Source organism: Conger conger, chromosome 1 (assembly GCF_963514075.1).
Source record: "Conger conger chromosome 1, fConCon1.1, whole genome shotgun sequence".
In the NCBI taxonomy this organism is placed as follows: Eukaryota; Metazoa; Chordata; class Actinopteri; order Anguilliformes; family Congridae; genus Conger; species Conger conger.
In genome coordinates, this window is record NC_083760.1 from 68,050,417 (window position 1) to 68,064,853 (window position 14,437).

The 14,437-nt window shown below is 43.4% G+C and overlaps 1 protein-coding gene across 3 annotated transcripts in view; it reads right to left on the bottom strand.

Moving 5' to 3' along the window:
* fhod3b (formin homology 2 domain containing 3b) overlaps positions 1-14,437 on the bottom strand; it is a 166,599-nt gene that overhangs the window by 20,138 nt on the left and 132,024 nt on the right. For 2 of the 3 annotated variants that reach the window (XM_061245151.1, XM_061245132.1), the window contains 5 exons: positions 12,011-12,145; positions 10,093-10,143; positions 7,306-7,496; positions 2,059-2,526; positions 37-965 (listed from right to left, as the gene is read on the bottom strand). In XM_061245151.1, the coding sequence (XP_061101135.1) occupies positions 37-965; positions 2,059-2,526; positions 7,306-7,496; positions 10,093-10,143; positions 12,011-12,145 (1,774 nt within the window). The remainder of the gene's footprint in view (positions 1-36; positions 966-2,058; positions 2,527-7,305; positions 7,497-10,092; positions 10,144-12,010; positions 12,146-14,437) is intronic. The other variant, XM_061245143.1, reaches the window with a different exon arrangement.

The following is a 14,437-nucleotide window of genomic DNA, read 5'->3' on the forward strand; positions in this document are numbered from 1 at the left end:
AAAATAAGCATACTACAGTTTTCATGTTCATTGTACCTTGGTGACAGGAAGCTCCTTGGATTTGGTTTCAAAGAGGTGCTCCAGTTTCGATGTGTCCAATTTGACTGGCTCCAGTTTGGACCATAGTGACTCCTGCGAGTGTTTGTGGTTCCGATACTGCCAGTCCACGGGCCGAACCTCATTCCAGAAAAGTCGTATAGTCTTCTTCTTCTTCTGGAAGAGTGGGGGCTCCCCCCGGCCAAGCTGCGGAGACCCTAGCTGGTGCATGGGCGAGGGGGGGGCAATGAAGGGCGGGGGAGGTGGCATCATCATGCCGGGGATTGGAGGAGGTGGCGGGCACCCAAAAAGAGGCGGGGGCGGGGGCAGAGCGGAGACACAGGGGGGCGGGGGCGGAGGAGGGATCAGGTCTCCGGAGCCCATCATGCTGCCCATGTCCAGAATGTCCAGGTCGTCCTCCTCCACCAGGTCGGTGAAGTCCATGTCTTTGATGCGGAGCTCCCGAGGGCTGGCCATCAGCTGGTCCCAGATGTAGTCTGACTCCTTCTTGGGCGGCAGCGGGGACGTGGCGGGCCCGGCCTTCTCCGTCTGCTTCTCCTGCGGCTCGCCCTCGGACGGAGACACCAGGCCCTTCACCAGGTCCCCGAACTTCTCTGCGAAGGCTCGGACGCTGCCCTGGTTGTCCAGGTGGCCCACGTCCATCTTCTTGACGTTGTCCTCGGCAGCCAGGCGGCTAGCCTCCAGAGTGGAGATCCTGCTGGCCAGGCTGGCCACTGAGGGATCCTCACCCTCGCAGCCCTTCTCCTCCTTGTCCTTGTCCTTCTCCCCCTCCTCCTCCTCCCCCTCCTCGTTCTCCTGGGGCTTCTTGTTTTGGGCGTACAGCATGTCCAGCATGAAGAGTTTGCTGTTGAGGATCTTGCTGCACTGCTCGTTCACGTCCACATCCTTAATGCACTGTGCCCATTGGCCTATGGTTGTGAGGAAACACAGAGCAACCCAAGTTATATTGTAATATTTACTATTTCTATATGTATTCTAAGAGAAGTTCAATGCTCATCTTAATCTCGTTGTAGACTGTATAATGACAATAAAGGCTTTCTATTCTATTCTGATATTCCTATTCCTATTCCTATTTCCTAAAAGGAAATTAATTAATGGGATCTGTTTCAGCAATATGTCTGGGCCATGTCAGATCCTTAACCAAATGTTTTTTAAACTATGAATTCTTAACAGAAATTAATAATCTACTGTATATGAATACATTTTTAATCAATTAAAGAGTACTGGGGAGACAGTTTCATTAAGTGGCTAATGGTGCCTGTCGCTAACAAGTTCAATACCAGGTTGGTTGCACTGTTACTAAACAGGATCATTCTTACTTGCTCAATTTCTCTGGTAAAAAAGCAGCTACATAAATATGCACTGTACCTTCCATAGAGGCTTCAGCCTCTCAGACAAATAATATTGCCAGTCTTTTCCTCTTTTCATCTCCATTCAGTATAAATTTTCAACCCTGTCTGTAATACTCGCCTTGATCATAATTCAATTATAATAATTTCCTGATGTTTACACAGTAAAACACAGTAGTTGAAACCATAATCATCCCATTGGTCCGTTATAGGTATGAAAACAGAACAGTGATACTGTGGGTTCATTTAAATTAATACTCACATTTCAGTGCAAAATGGAATATCATCACTTAAACTTACACTACCAGTCTGGAAATTGTTCATCCATTCATCCAATTTGAACTCTTAATTTTAGAAATATAATGTTATAATTTGGCGTTGCTATGACAATGAAACTGACATGAATCACAACAAGCAAATTTGAAGATGCCTATATATCGCTGGCACTTGCATGGAAGTTTCTCACTACCATTAGGGATACAATAATTAGAGCACTTGCTTCTTAAGCATCCTGGTGACCGTTGTGCCACTACTGTGCTTATGCTGTGCATATTCACCAAATATGGCATTATTATATTCCTCTTTAAAGATGCAGTCCACCCACCTCTGTTAGGTCGTGACTACACAGTTAAGCAAGCTTCAGGGCCCTTACCTGTCTCATTATCACTAGTGAGCTTCTCCTCCCTCTCCTCTCGCTCCAAAGTGCTGCTAGCTGAGGAGATGCTGGAGGCAGAGCAATTGTCTTTCTCATTCACCTCCTCATTTTGCCTCTCCTTTTCACTCAAAATAGCATGGTCCTCACTTTCCCGCTCCGGTGCCTGCTCTTGTTCCACCTCCGTCTCTGGCTCTGGCTCAACCACTTGCTCTACCTCCACTTCCAGAGTCTCCTCTTCCTCTCCACGGTCTTCCTCCTGTTTCACAACAGTCCTATCGCCTTCCTCTGCTTCCTGCTCAGGCTCGACCTGAGCTCCTTCCTGTTCCTGTTCCGCTTCCACTTCCTGTTCTGAGCCCTGCTCTTCCTCTGGCTCTGTAGAAGGTTCAGGTTCTGTCAGCTCTGGCTCTGGGCTGGTTGCGGTTCTGAAATCTGACTCTGAGTCGGGCTCCGGTTCACTGACTACTGCTGTCAAGGAAAACAAAACATCAGTTACAAATCAAAATAACAGACTGCAATGGCAGAATATGTCTTGAGGATGTTGTCATCTTGTCATGGTTGTGTGTTTAAAACTTCTTCACATTAATATTTTGGATAAAACATTACACATTTTAAAGAATGACTGAGGATTTGGACTCTTATCACTGTAACATACAATTCACATCTCACAAAAAGATATGTCTAAAGGTATGTCATACCTACTGTATGGCCCTATTAACTTTAGTAAATACTCAATGGACACTCTATGCACAGCTAGTTCATCTATGTATTGCTTTCAACAGCCTTGTAATTCTCATGCAACACTTTAATCTACATTTCTGAGCTGAAATAGTTAAAATAATTCAAAGCTATGACACAACATCAAATTATGACTAAACTATGCTGATCCAATTCCACACTATAAAGTTGTCCATACAACCTTTGAGTGTACTATACTTGTGATGTTGGACACTATCAGAGGTTTTTCTTCTCAAAAAGGAAATGTTCCGCAGAATTCCACAGGAGTTTCAGGGTTGACGGATTAAAATAGAACATTTAATTCCATATTTTGGCACAACTAGACCTCCAGCAGTACTGCCCTACCATTGTGCCTTCAGCAGCAGGAAAACTGCTGATGTCCTCTTCCAGATGTACACATTGTATATGTAAACTTATGTAAACCATAAGCAATGTCTTCATGGGTACGGGAGTCTACTATGCAAATAAATAATGTGATAATATAGTACCAGAGGAGAAGAGTGGGGGGGGGGTTCAGTTTAAAAAGTCAAGATGTTCAAAGTGAAGCTTCTGTTTTGACTACAGCAGGGTGAGAAGGTTCCCAGTTCAGTCTGTTCAGGAAGCTCCAAGCTGCTTCCCAGCACGCAACTCATCCTACACATGCCACTAACGTACACTAACAGCACCCACAGTCCTCTGTGTCCTCATCCAGTTACGAACACCTTGCTCTCAAAAAGGAAAGAAAAGGTCTAGTCCTTTACACAAATAAAACAAAAAGTGAAAGGGTGATTCCATTTCATAAGGCAGCAGAGAATAGTAAAAATGGTGAACATGGCTGGTCATGCTCGTTCAGAAATTGGGAAGTTCCAGCAAACCAAAGGATTACCACTACAGTGGATGCAGTAACAACTGCATCAATCAACACACATGTAGGGAGGGGGAGGATGGAGGATGGAATGTGAACAAACCGTTTCATTTAATTGGCAGTTAATGCACATAATAGAGTCAACAACAGTTAACCATGGAATGAGGGGGCCTAGCTGTGCATTTAGTAAGGACATCAGGAACAGGACTGCTGAATGCAGGACCATGCTCACTTTTTGCCTGACTGCATATGGGAAGTGAGTACATAAGGATGAGGACAAGCGAGGTCATGTTATTCCATGCAGTAAATTACAAAGTACCTTAATGTGTTCGAGTCAACTTACAGCTGATTTAACAGTGTGTGTCACAATGAAAGCCATGGATAAGGGTATCCATACTGAATAAGCAGTATTATAATTTCCCTTGCTGGATGATATGACTCTAAATAGACCTTGTGGATAGACAACTCCCAAATACAATAAATCTTACCATATATTGCCAAGGACAGACGGTAAAAGAGGAAATGTACCATGAAGACGAAGGAATGCCGAAAAATACCAGCTAAGCTTACCGAGCCGTGCTCAAACAAGAGCGATAAAACAATGCTAGTGTCATAAAATGACAATGTTTCCAGTGGAATTACACTTCAATTGTAAAAGCATGTACACAGGACTGCATTGTATCCTCAAAAAAATTATTCCCAAGAAACCTAAACATTGACCCATTGTCTTAACCTTTGAGCAAATCTATCTAGTATCAGTCCTTCCTGCTTATTGTGGATAATGTTTAATGGCCTCACTTGGCTGAATGTGTTAAATAAAGTTTTAATATGCATATATGCAATGTTAGTCGCAGTATTATTAGGATATTATTGTGATTAAAGAGTTATAAAATGTGTATGAAGTAATTACTAGTAACTAGTTATAATTAGCTTCAAAACAAGTTCTGTACTATTTATTTTATTTAGATATTTTCAAAATGTGGAAAGCATAGCTGCTACATCCTGCAAGATGTGCCGAGCCATCTGTGGCTTCTTTTAACTATATATTCCACCAGCTGAGCTGTGCAGACATGCAAAAACAAAGCATATTCCCAATGCAGGTGAACCAGAGACAGCCCATTGACCTGAGGAGTCCTTATTACATAATTATGCAGGGAATAGCATCCCTGGGCGACTCTGAGGCCAAGTACGAGCTGCCCCGTGGGACTGTGACCACAGCTGGCATGGGAGCAGTCAAGATTTGATTCTGAATTGTGGGATCTATGACTGCACCAAGAATAATGGTGTTATCTGGACATATCATGCAGGGGCCCATATTTGATGGCATGAATTAAAGGGGCAGTCACCCAAAAATGAAATGAAAGTATGTTTTCCCTTACTCGTACTACCTATCCATCCAAACAGTTTCACTGAGATGTGACACATTTTCTATGCAGTTCACCGTGATATAATGGACCCCTCCTTTTCTGGCAATCAATGCACCAACAATTTACATTAAAAAAACTCAGCAACACCTCTTTCCAAATATAATGCAGTTACAGCTACTTGCGAACGCCAACAGAGCTAAAAAATGCACATTTAAATACTATTTATTTTATTGCCAGGTTTCCAACAAAGCCCATCAGTTTTTTGTGTTCATGTCTTCTTTGTAGTTAGACATGGTGAGCTTTATTTAACTAACTAATCCTCTGTGGTGAGCCACTGGTACTATGATTAATATCTGTCTTCTTGATCTTCTATGGTTCCCACAAGTGAACTCACTGCACAAACTGCAGCCAGCCCGACATTGCAATCACAGACAAATAATACAACAATCACAGACAAATCACACTACAATCACTGACAAAGTGAAATACAACCACTAACTAATCACCAGGGGCTGTGGCCTCTGTCTGCCACCCAGACCATGAAAATGTCCACTTAACACTGAAACCATCAGCAAACCTTTTTCAGACCCTTATGCCCAGGACTGAGCCAAAGCCACCACTGATGTTTATCTTTTGCTAATTCGAGACGTTGAGTTCCTGAACTACATACACACCCATTACTTAGACATCTTAACTTTAGGAATGTAAAAAACCCCCACACATACACACACACACAATTTTATGTGCATCTCATTTTCTCCCACAGTACTCTTGTATTGCCACGTAGATGACTCAAATATTCCAAATCGCATCATGTGGCTATATAGCAAATGACCTCTGCCAACAGATTACTGTGACAGTGTGAATCTCACCTGCTAAGTGCTAATTACAAGTGACATGCAGTGGCAAGGCTGCCCCACTGATCCACTGTTGCTGGTTCATATGTCTGCCAGGAGAACTCAATCTGCAGGTGCTGTGACAAGCTAATGGATATCAAGCAGAGGAAGAAAATCTCCAACAGACCTGATAATAGTGACCAGGTCAAAATAAAGACGGGAAAGCAGAGCAGCATCTACAGTGTGGCTGAAATACAGACTGGACCCAGCAGAGAATGCTGAGAAAGGAATGCGGAGATAGTCTGTGATGCTGACTACACTCGGTTTTGGAGCGAAGGAGGGATCTAATGATTGGGGTTTGAGGAGTCAAAAATATTTTTTTAAGAGAGCTAACAAATGTAATTTTAAAGGCAGCAAGATTCATTTTATGAAAAGGAAAAAGACAAATAGTTTGGAATAGATGAGTTGGGATAAGCTTCTGAAAGCAATTCAGTCAATTACATTATAACGAAGCACACAACATAATCTGCATTTCAGAAGTAAGAGAACAGCTCTTACCAGCCAATTTGGAGCACATATCCAAATCAAAAATCAAGAGAGAAATAATAAAATAAGGTATAACTATATCGAAGTCAGATATGTCATACACCTCAAAATACCCAGGAAAGCATTGCCAATGATGAATGTCTGTACTCATTCAAAGGAGTGTTTATATAGTACCAATGTAGCACCATTTTGTTGCTACACTACAGTCTGTATAAATGCTGAAGAAGGCTATTGAGTCACTGACGGAGGAGGGGATCGAATGTCACAGCAACCAATCCATGGGTGACCTGACCACTCACTGCACTTAGCTGTCATTGTACAAAAGCATAAGTGTGCACTGTCATACAACTTCAAAAGTTCTCTCTTCCATCGCTCCCAAGGTATTAGAACCAACAACTCGGCTCAACTAATGAATTTGCTCCATTGCTCCAGAAACTGGGGCTGGATTAGAGATCAGTTGAGAAGGAAATTAATTTTTTTCAGGTTCTGTGAGTGCCAATGTAACCACTTATTTTAAAGAGGTCTCTGTGTGCAGCTGTGGCAGGTGTTCATTGAACTTATATCCAGAAGCCTAGAGAAAACAGTAATGCTGGAAAACAGGAAGGCAGCGCTAGACTGCTGGCAGTTACTCCTTATGTTAACCTTATGGATAAAAAAGAAAATACATACTTAATAAAATATGTGTGATTATGCACTTATGCAAATATCTATTGTAGCGTTTGAAGTGTAACATGTACTCACATAGAACCCAGGTACCCGAAGGAAGGATGCTTGTGATATTAGCTTCACTATTAAATTGAATTAATTTGCCATTTTCATTTAATCCAGAATAATTTAATTTAGCATACATATCAACAGAAAATATTTTCTAATTTGGTTGATATCGGCTGATCGACTGCAAAGCGAGATGTTTTACCTCTTGTTGAGGGTAGGCGAGAAATTGAGTCCTCCTGGGACTCCACGGAGGACGGGGTGGCACAACGGGACGATGAAGAGCTGGTGGGCTGCAGACTCAAGCTCAGGGTCAGTTCGCTGCGTCCTCTCGGTGCCAATCGCGTGCGCTCCTTTTCGTACTCCTCTGCTGCCAGTTTCTCCACATTCTTGTACCTGCAAGACGTTTCATTCGGTTATAATTTCGACGAAGCGTGACGCGCTTTTAGAGAGCGGTGGAGAAAAGGATAGTTAGTCAGCCGTTATTTGATGGGTAATTTCCCAGGTGCTATTCCGTCCGCTTCGCACAACAATAAACTGTCTGACGTGACCTTATTTTCTGTTCGGCAATATAATATAGATGTAGAGCGGCTGAAATGGTTTATCTATTGCTCCAGTTGCCTGCACTGCGTTTATATGTTAGTGTTTCCAGTCTTATTCTTTCCTCAGAAAATAAGTTTCTCCTATCAAGCTAACAGCGGACATATTCAACGGGAGTTCACTTTCCAGTGGGAAAACAGAACATCAGAGGTAAATCAACCTAAACCTTTTCAAGATGTGCCGTCCACCGCATTAAATCTCCAGCGCTCACAAGGGATTCTGCGGTAACCTGTAACCATTCCAGAGAGGAGGGGAATTCTCCACGTTTCCGCCCCGTACAGTCTGATAGAAACACATTTGCTTTAAGAATGCTAAGTTTTAATGAACTGTAAGTACTAACCCGGCCCATTTCCCCGTTCATTAACATCACCTCACGTTTTATACCGGCAAATTAAACTAGTGGCACTAGTCTATTCTCATTCAAAACGTTACTGTATGTTATTCGTGACACGTTAGAGAAAACAGTCTGAAAATTAATTACTTCCATATGTTTGGTATCAGGATAATCATTCCTTCTGTTCTATTTAAATTTTTAGGAAGCTTATCTCCTTCTCTTATCTATATGCTACTTTAAAGCAACACAATCGGAATTATTTATCTTCAAAGTAACTCCTGAATTTAAAAATAGACTAGATTCATGTTTCAGATAATACCGTAAAGCATTAAGTTATGTTAAAGATATAACCTTCTGATACTTTAGAAACTTGCACGCGCATACATCATTCCACAGTATCTTATCTGGTGCATGTCCAAAGGCAATTACACACCTTGTCGTGTTTTCGCTAAACGTCTTAATATGTAACAGGCGTAGAGAGGCCCTGACACCTATATTTTACCAACAGCTGCGGATTTTGTTGTCCCGCGGGACTCTTACATCTGTTGCCGATTCCAGGGAAGTAACATTTCTTCGACCATTGGGTGCCGCCTACGGTCTTCATATTCGGTAAATTGGACACCGCGTAATTAAGGGTCAAGGATTATAAAAGGCCCGGTGATATTTAAGGGTGAATATGCGTAGATTCTCATAACAAACAAATAAACGGTTTTGAGTGGTCATATGGATGACTTAAAACAATTACCAATGCGAGGTATATTAGTATTATACTTTGATTCATAGTTAAGAGATTCGAATCTATGATGGACATTTCTTTTTGTAATTTATTTTAAATACATGTTGAAAAAAATGCATTACAACCTTTAAAGGTGTTTTGATGACGATTGGCCTCAAGAGAAACAGGGAGTATTTTATACTGTTAGCTCTATACTCCATAATCTCTTCTTTAAATCATCTACATCTTGGCTGAAAGGCCAGTATGCACTGAATTGATTTTTACCATAGGGAAAAGGTGAATACATAAATACATTTAATATCAAAATTCCAATGCTACTGTTTATGGTATGGCATAAGGTGTCCTGCAGACTAAACACAGAAAAAGTAATTGCCTTGGAGTATTTGAAAAAAGTGCCTGTGAAAATACCTGATACCGATTTTCTCACAATTCTGACTTGCAAAAAAGCCAACACAATCAGTTTACTGGCACTCATTTTATTTGGAAGTGCAGGAGTTTAAAAAGAATGAAAGAAATAACATGAAAAAGAAAGGCTGGAATCTTTTCTCTCTTCTAGCAAGGAAAATGCTCTGGCATAGACCAGCAGATTTGTAACCTGAATGCAATTATGCAATTATAAGACTGGGATTTCAGTCAGAGATGCAATGTCTCAGGCCATCCTGTGAGACACATTCCATTGAGGAGAGAGGATTAAAGCCCAGACACACAGATGCTCAGCTGCACACCTGAGGAACAAGCTCCTCTGGGCAATGGCACCTTTCAGATACGTACGTCATGGCAGACTTAATGCATGTAAAAATGTTTGAGAGCTCCCCAGTGTGTCTCTAGTTTGGCGGGTGATAGGGGAGTACTCCCAGTGTTGTCCATGCATCTTGACAGTAACAAAGCGATACACCGCAACAATAGTGAATGTTGGCCTATGATAAAAACATTTGGGTGAATATACTAAATATTTATAAAAAGCTTTGTACAGTAATTGGTTATGGACTTGATATAGGCACATCCAAGTAAACACATTAATTTAAAATTTCATTCAAAAAAAGATTTCTCTTTTGCCCTGAAGATAAATATTAATCAAAGTTTCTCATAGGATTTCTGCACATGCTACATGACAAATGAAAGGCAAACTTCTGCTAATTCCTCACAGAGGAGTCCTAAGTTCCCTCTAAATACCAGCACTGGGTAAATTCTAAATGATTCATTCTCTCAAGTGGAATAGTTAATGTAGACTGATATCTGCACTGTGGTCCAGTACGCACACAGTGCTGAAAGTGAGTGTGTGGAGCAGTGAAAGAGCAGTGATGTGTGCAGAAAACACGTACCTCTCTTCCCTGGCCTGCCTGGCCTCTTCCCTTTTGTCCACGTAATCCCGACTGACAGCACAAAAGAGACAGAGGAGAGAATTAATCAGAAATGGTTCTGCACGTAAAGCACTGTTTTACATATTTACATACCCCCCTCCCCGTCTCACCAGGCTCTACAAAATGTGCTTATTGTTTGTCCCTGCGCAATTGGAATGCATTGACCTAATTATCTCAGCATCCTTGTTTTATTAAAAAGAAGATTACAGTGAATTTGTTCTAGTGCCACCGTGGGACTTTGATTTTTTGGGGATCACTACGTTAAGAGCTGAGAGAGGTGGTGCGCATGCAACCTACTGAGACTAAGGGTCAGAGGAAGGCCCCGTGTTTTGGGATAAGTGTTTTTGAAGAGTAAATCAGCAGTGAGTAGACATCTCAACTCTCAAAGTGCCACACATGCATATGCCACTGATGTCATTTGCATGTCCCCAGCTGTGATCACAGTGTACTCCTGTTATGCAATCGTCCAGCTTGGTTTGATTGCACTCAAGTCGCTTGATGATTTATACCCTACCATGGTAAGTATCCATCAGTAGCCTCGTAAATCAACACAAAGGTCTGTCCCAGAGTCACTTGAGAAAAACAGTCCTGGTATGGACACACAACACCCAATGGTCACAGCAGGCACAAATTAATGGCCTGGAACGTGTGAGGTACCAGCGCAGTGACACCATGCTTCAGCGCAACTTCCTTCACGAAATCCACATCAGATCCTCCGCTCTCAGGGCAGATCGGTGACTAATGAAAACAAAGCGGGACAGAGAGTTTTCATTCTCCTGGGGAGACAGCGGGCGTGAACAGTGCCCAGAAGCGGAGCTTCCGCTGTCAGCGTGCTACCAGCCTGACCTCTGACCCCCCCCCCCCCCCCCCGCTCACTGATCTGGAGCAGGCCTGATTTGCTGGGGTTACCCGATGATGCGTGACCGGCGCAACAACAGCCCGGGTCCAGCCTGCGCGGCCTGGCGTGTCACGGCTATTTATTTGGGCGGCAGGCGGTCCGTCCGGCGCGGCTCGCTCGGCTCGCACTCCCGCAGGCGATGCGTTTACACAGCTGGGCACGTTACGCAAGCCGCGCAGGTGAAGAGCAGCCAGCTCCGGCGCGCAGCGGCAGAGCTGCACCTGGGAATCAAATCCTCCTCATCCCGCCACAGCCTTTATCTGCGGAGACTGAGGAATGAGACAGGCTGACATGACTCAGGCTACCGAGGCGGCTGAGATCCAGACCGACTCTTTATATGGCGAGGAGAACAAGGCAGACGAAACACGGCGCCTGCCTCCAGCTGAAAACGCCACGGCTGCCTGGGAGCTCCTCTTCACCGTGATAAGAAGAGGTAACACCGAGGAGTCTGTAAACCAGCTCTGGGGTCTGATAAGACCAGGGCTTGGGCCTCAGACCTTCTACCTTATGGGAAAGACAACATCCTCCTCAAATATGGGCAGTGAAATGTGTCCCATCGCTCAAATATCTCCACAAGGCCACATAAACACATTTCTCTACTGCTCAGTTCCAGGGCTGACATTTACTGTGCCATATAGAGCCTGAACCATGGCCATCAGTATTCAACATACCGATTACCAGAGGTGCATTCACAATGGACTTGACAAGAGCTGGAACTGGGAAAGACATTTTCATGACCAGTTAATATGCATCAGGAAACTATTTTTTCTCAATTACAGTGCTAAGTATTTGGACATATGATATGGATTTTTGATTCAGATGTGTGATTTAGACACGCTACTGTACTTGGCCATGTGATCTTTGATGTGTGATTTAGTCTTGTGATTTAGTTATGAGTGATTCAGATGCGTGATTGGTGTTTGAGATCCGTGTGGGGTTTGGATGTTGGGTTTTAAGCAGGTGTGCGGCACAGGCACTCACTTGAAGCGGTTCCTCTCCTCGCGCTCGATCTTCAGCAGCCGCTCCTCTCTCTCCAAACGCCTCCTCTCCCGCTCGGCTGCCAGAGACTCCTGGTGCTGCCGGTACGAGGACGTCAGCAGGCCACCCAGAGCAGGCCTGGCCACATACAGAGATACATCAGCGTTTCAGTCAAGGTGATGAGGAGCGATAAAAGCCTAGTCAGGACAACAGCCTCATTCGACTGAACACGAGTTAAGCCCATCTACTAATGCTACAGTGGAAAGGAAATGAACGTGCACCAAAGACAGCTGAACTGTCTTCCGCTGTCAGAGATAACCCTGTCATAAGGCATCCAGACAGCTGGCTTGAAATGTCTAAATATCCAAGGATATCCAATGATGGGAACATGCTTTGCTCTTGGGTTGTGTTTGATGAGCATGATTGGGTTGAAATGTGTTGATATATATTTTAGATATGTGTGTAATTTTACTAATATAACTAATATAAATATTACATCAAGTAAAGCAATAACTACTCAATAGGACCTGCAAATGAATGCTGTTAATACTGCACTCTAAGTGGAGAGAGCCTCGGCATGGTGAGGGAGCTTTCTCTCAGAAGTAATAAAAGTAACCTAATTGGCCTTATATGGGAATTAGTGGAGAGCAAAAAGTTACGATTTGCGAATGCTTTGTAAACATGAGAGATATTATGTAAGTGCTCAGAGGGACTGCCCCTCTGTGGGACTCAGCCATACATATAAAGTGAGCACTTATTTGTCTTCTGGTGCTGTAGCCTATCCACTTAGAGGTTTGATCCGTGCTTCTGCATACCTCTTTTGTAATATGTGGTTATTTGCGTTACTGTCACCTTCCTGTCTGCTTCAACCAGTCTGCCCATTCTCCTCTGAACTCTCGCATTAACAACATGTTTTTGTCCGCAGAACTGCTGCTCACTGGATGTTTTTTGTTTTTTTCCCCACACCATTCTCTGCACACTCTAGAGACCGTTGTGCAAGAAAATCACAGGTGATCAGGTGGCCTGTAGCATAGTGGTTAAGGTAAATGACTGGGACATGCAAGGTCGGGGGTTCTAATCCCGGTGTAGCCACAATAAGATCCGCACAGCCGTTGGGCCCTTGAGCAAGGCCCTTAACCCTGCATTGCTCCTGGGGAGGATTGTCTCCTGCTTAGTCTAATCAACTGCGTCTGCCAAATGCCAATAATGTAATGTAATGTATTGTAGATCAGCAGTTTCTGAGACTCTCAAACCACCCTGTCTGGCACCAATAATCATTCCAAGATCAAATTCACTTCGTTCACATTTCTTCTCCATTCTGAAATTTGGAACAACAGCTCAACCTCTTGACTACGTCTGCATTCTTTTATGCATTTAGTTGCTGCCATGATCGGCCGATTAAATATTTGCATTAACAAGCTGGGGGCGGCACGGATGGTGCAGTGGGTAGCACTGCCGCCTCACAGCAAGGAGGTCCTGGGTTCGAATCCCCGTCGGCCGGGGCCTCTCTGTGCGGAGTTTGCATGTTCTCCCCGTGTCTGCGTGGGTTTCCGCCGGGTACTCCGGTTTCCTCCCACAGTCCAAAGACATGCAGGTTAGGCTGATTGGAGAGTCTAAATTGCCCATAGGTATGAGTGTGTGAGTGAATGGTGTGTGTGCCCTGCGATGGACTGGCGACCTGTCCAGGGTGTATTCCTGCCTTTCGCCCAATGTATGCTGGGATAGGCTCCAGCCCCCCTGCGACCCTGTTCAGGATAAGCGGGTTAAGATAATGGATGGATGGATGGATTAACAAGCTGGTTTACAGGTCTACCTAATGAATTGCTCACTGAGTGTACATCTTTGTGCTGTGTGAACTGGAAGCCCTTCTGAAGAATAAATAATTAATAAAGAACACTAATTATTTACAGTTTTTGCTTCACACCCCTTTCCCTAACTATTTTCTTACAAGGGCAACCAGAACTTGGAGTTTCTTGTTTGAGGATCCAGAAATCTTTGTGAGGGTTTGTGAGAGGATGGTGAGGACTGTGGAGAAGGGATCTGTGTCTGTTGGATAGACTACTCACTTCCTGGGATTTGAAAAAAGCTCGTAACATAATATTATGTGGATTCTAATGCATAAAGCAGTGACTACTTTTTATTTTGCAGATATAAACTATATCATTGTGTGTTGTGCATATCATCTGAGACTCAACATTTAATGCCAATTAAAATGGTGGACAGTGGCCTGAACCCAAAGTGATCATGCTTCCCTTGAGAAGCACTGTAATTGATTAATTCAGAGAGAGACACGATGCCTCTTTTTATCGTAAAACCCTGTTATTTTCAGCACCTCACCTATGTTATCAATCAGTCTTTTTTATCTGTCTCTTCTCTGAATTGCTGGAGAATGTTATGGGTTGCATAGTTAGTTTATGGCTACTTTAACTG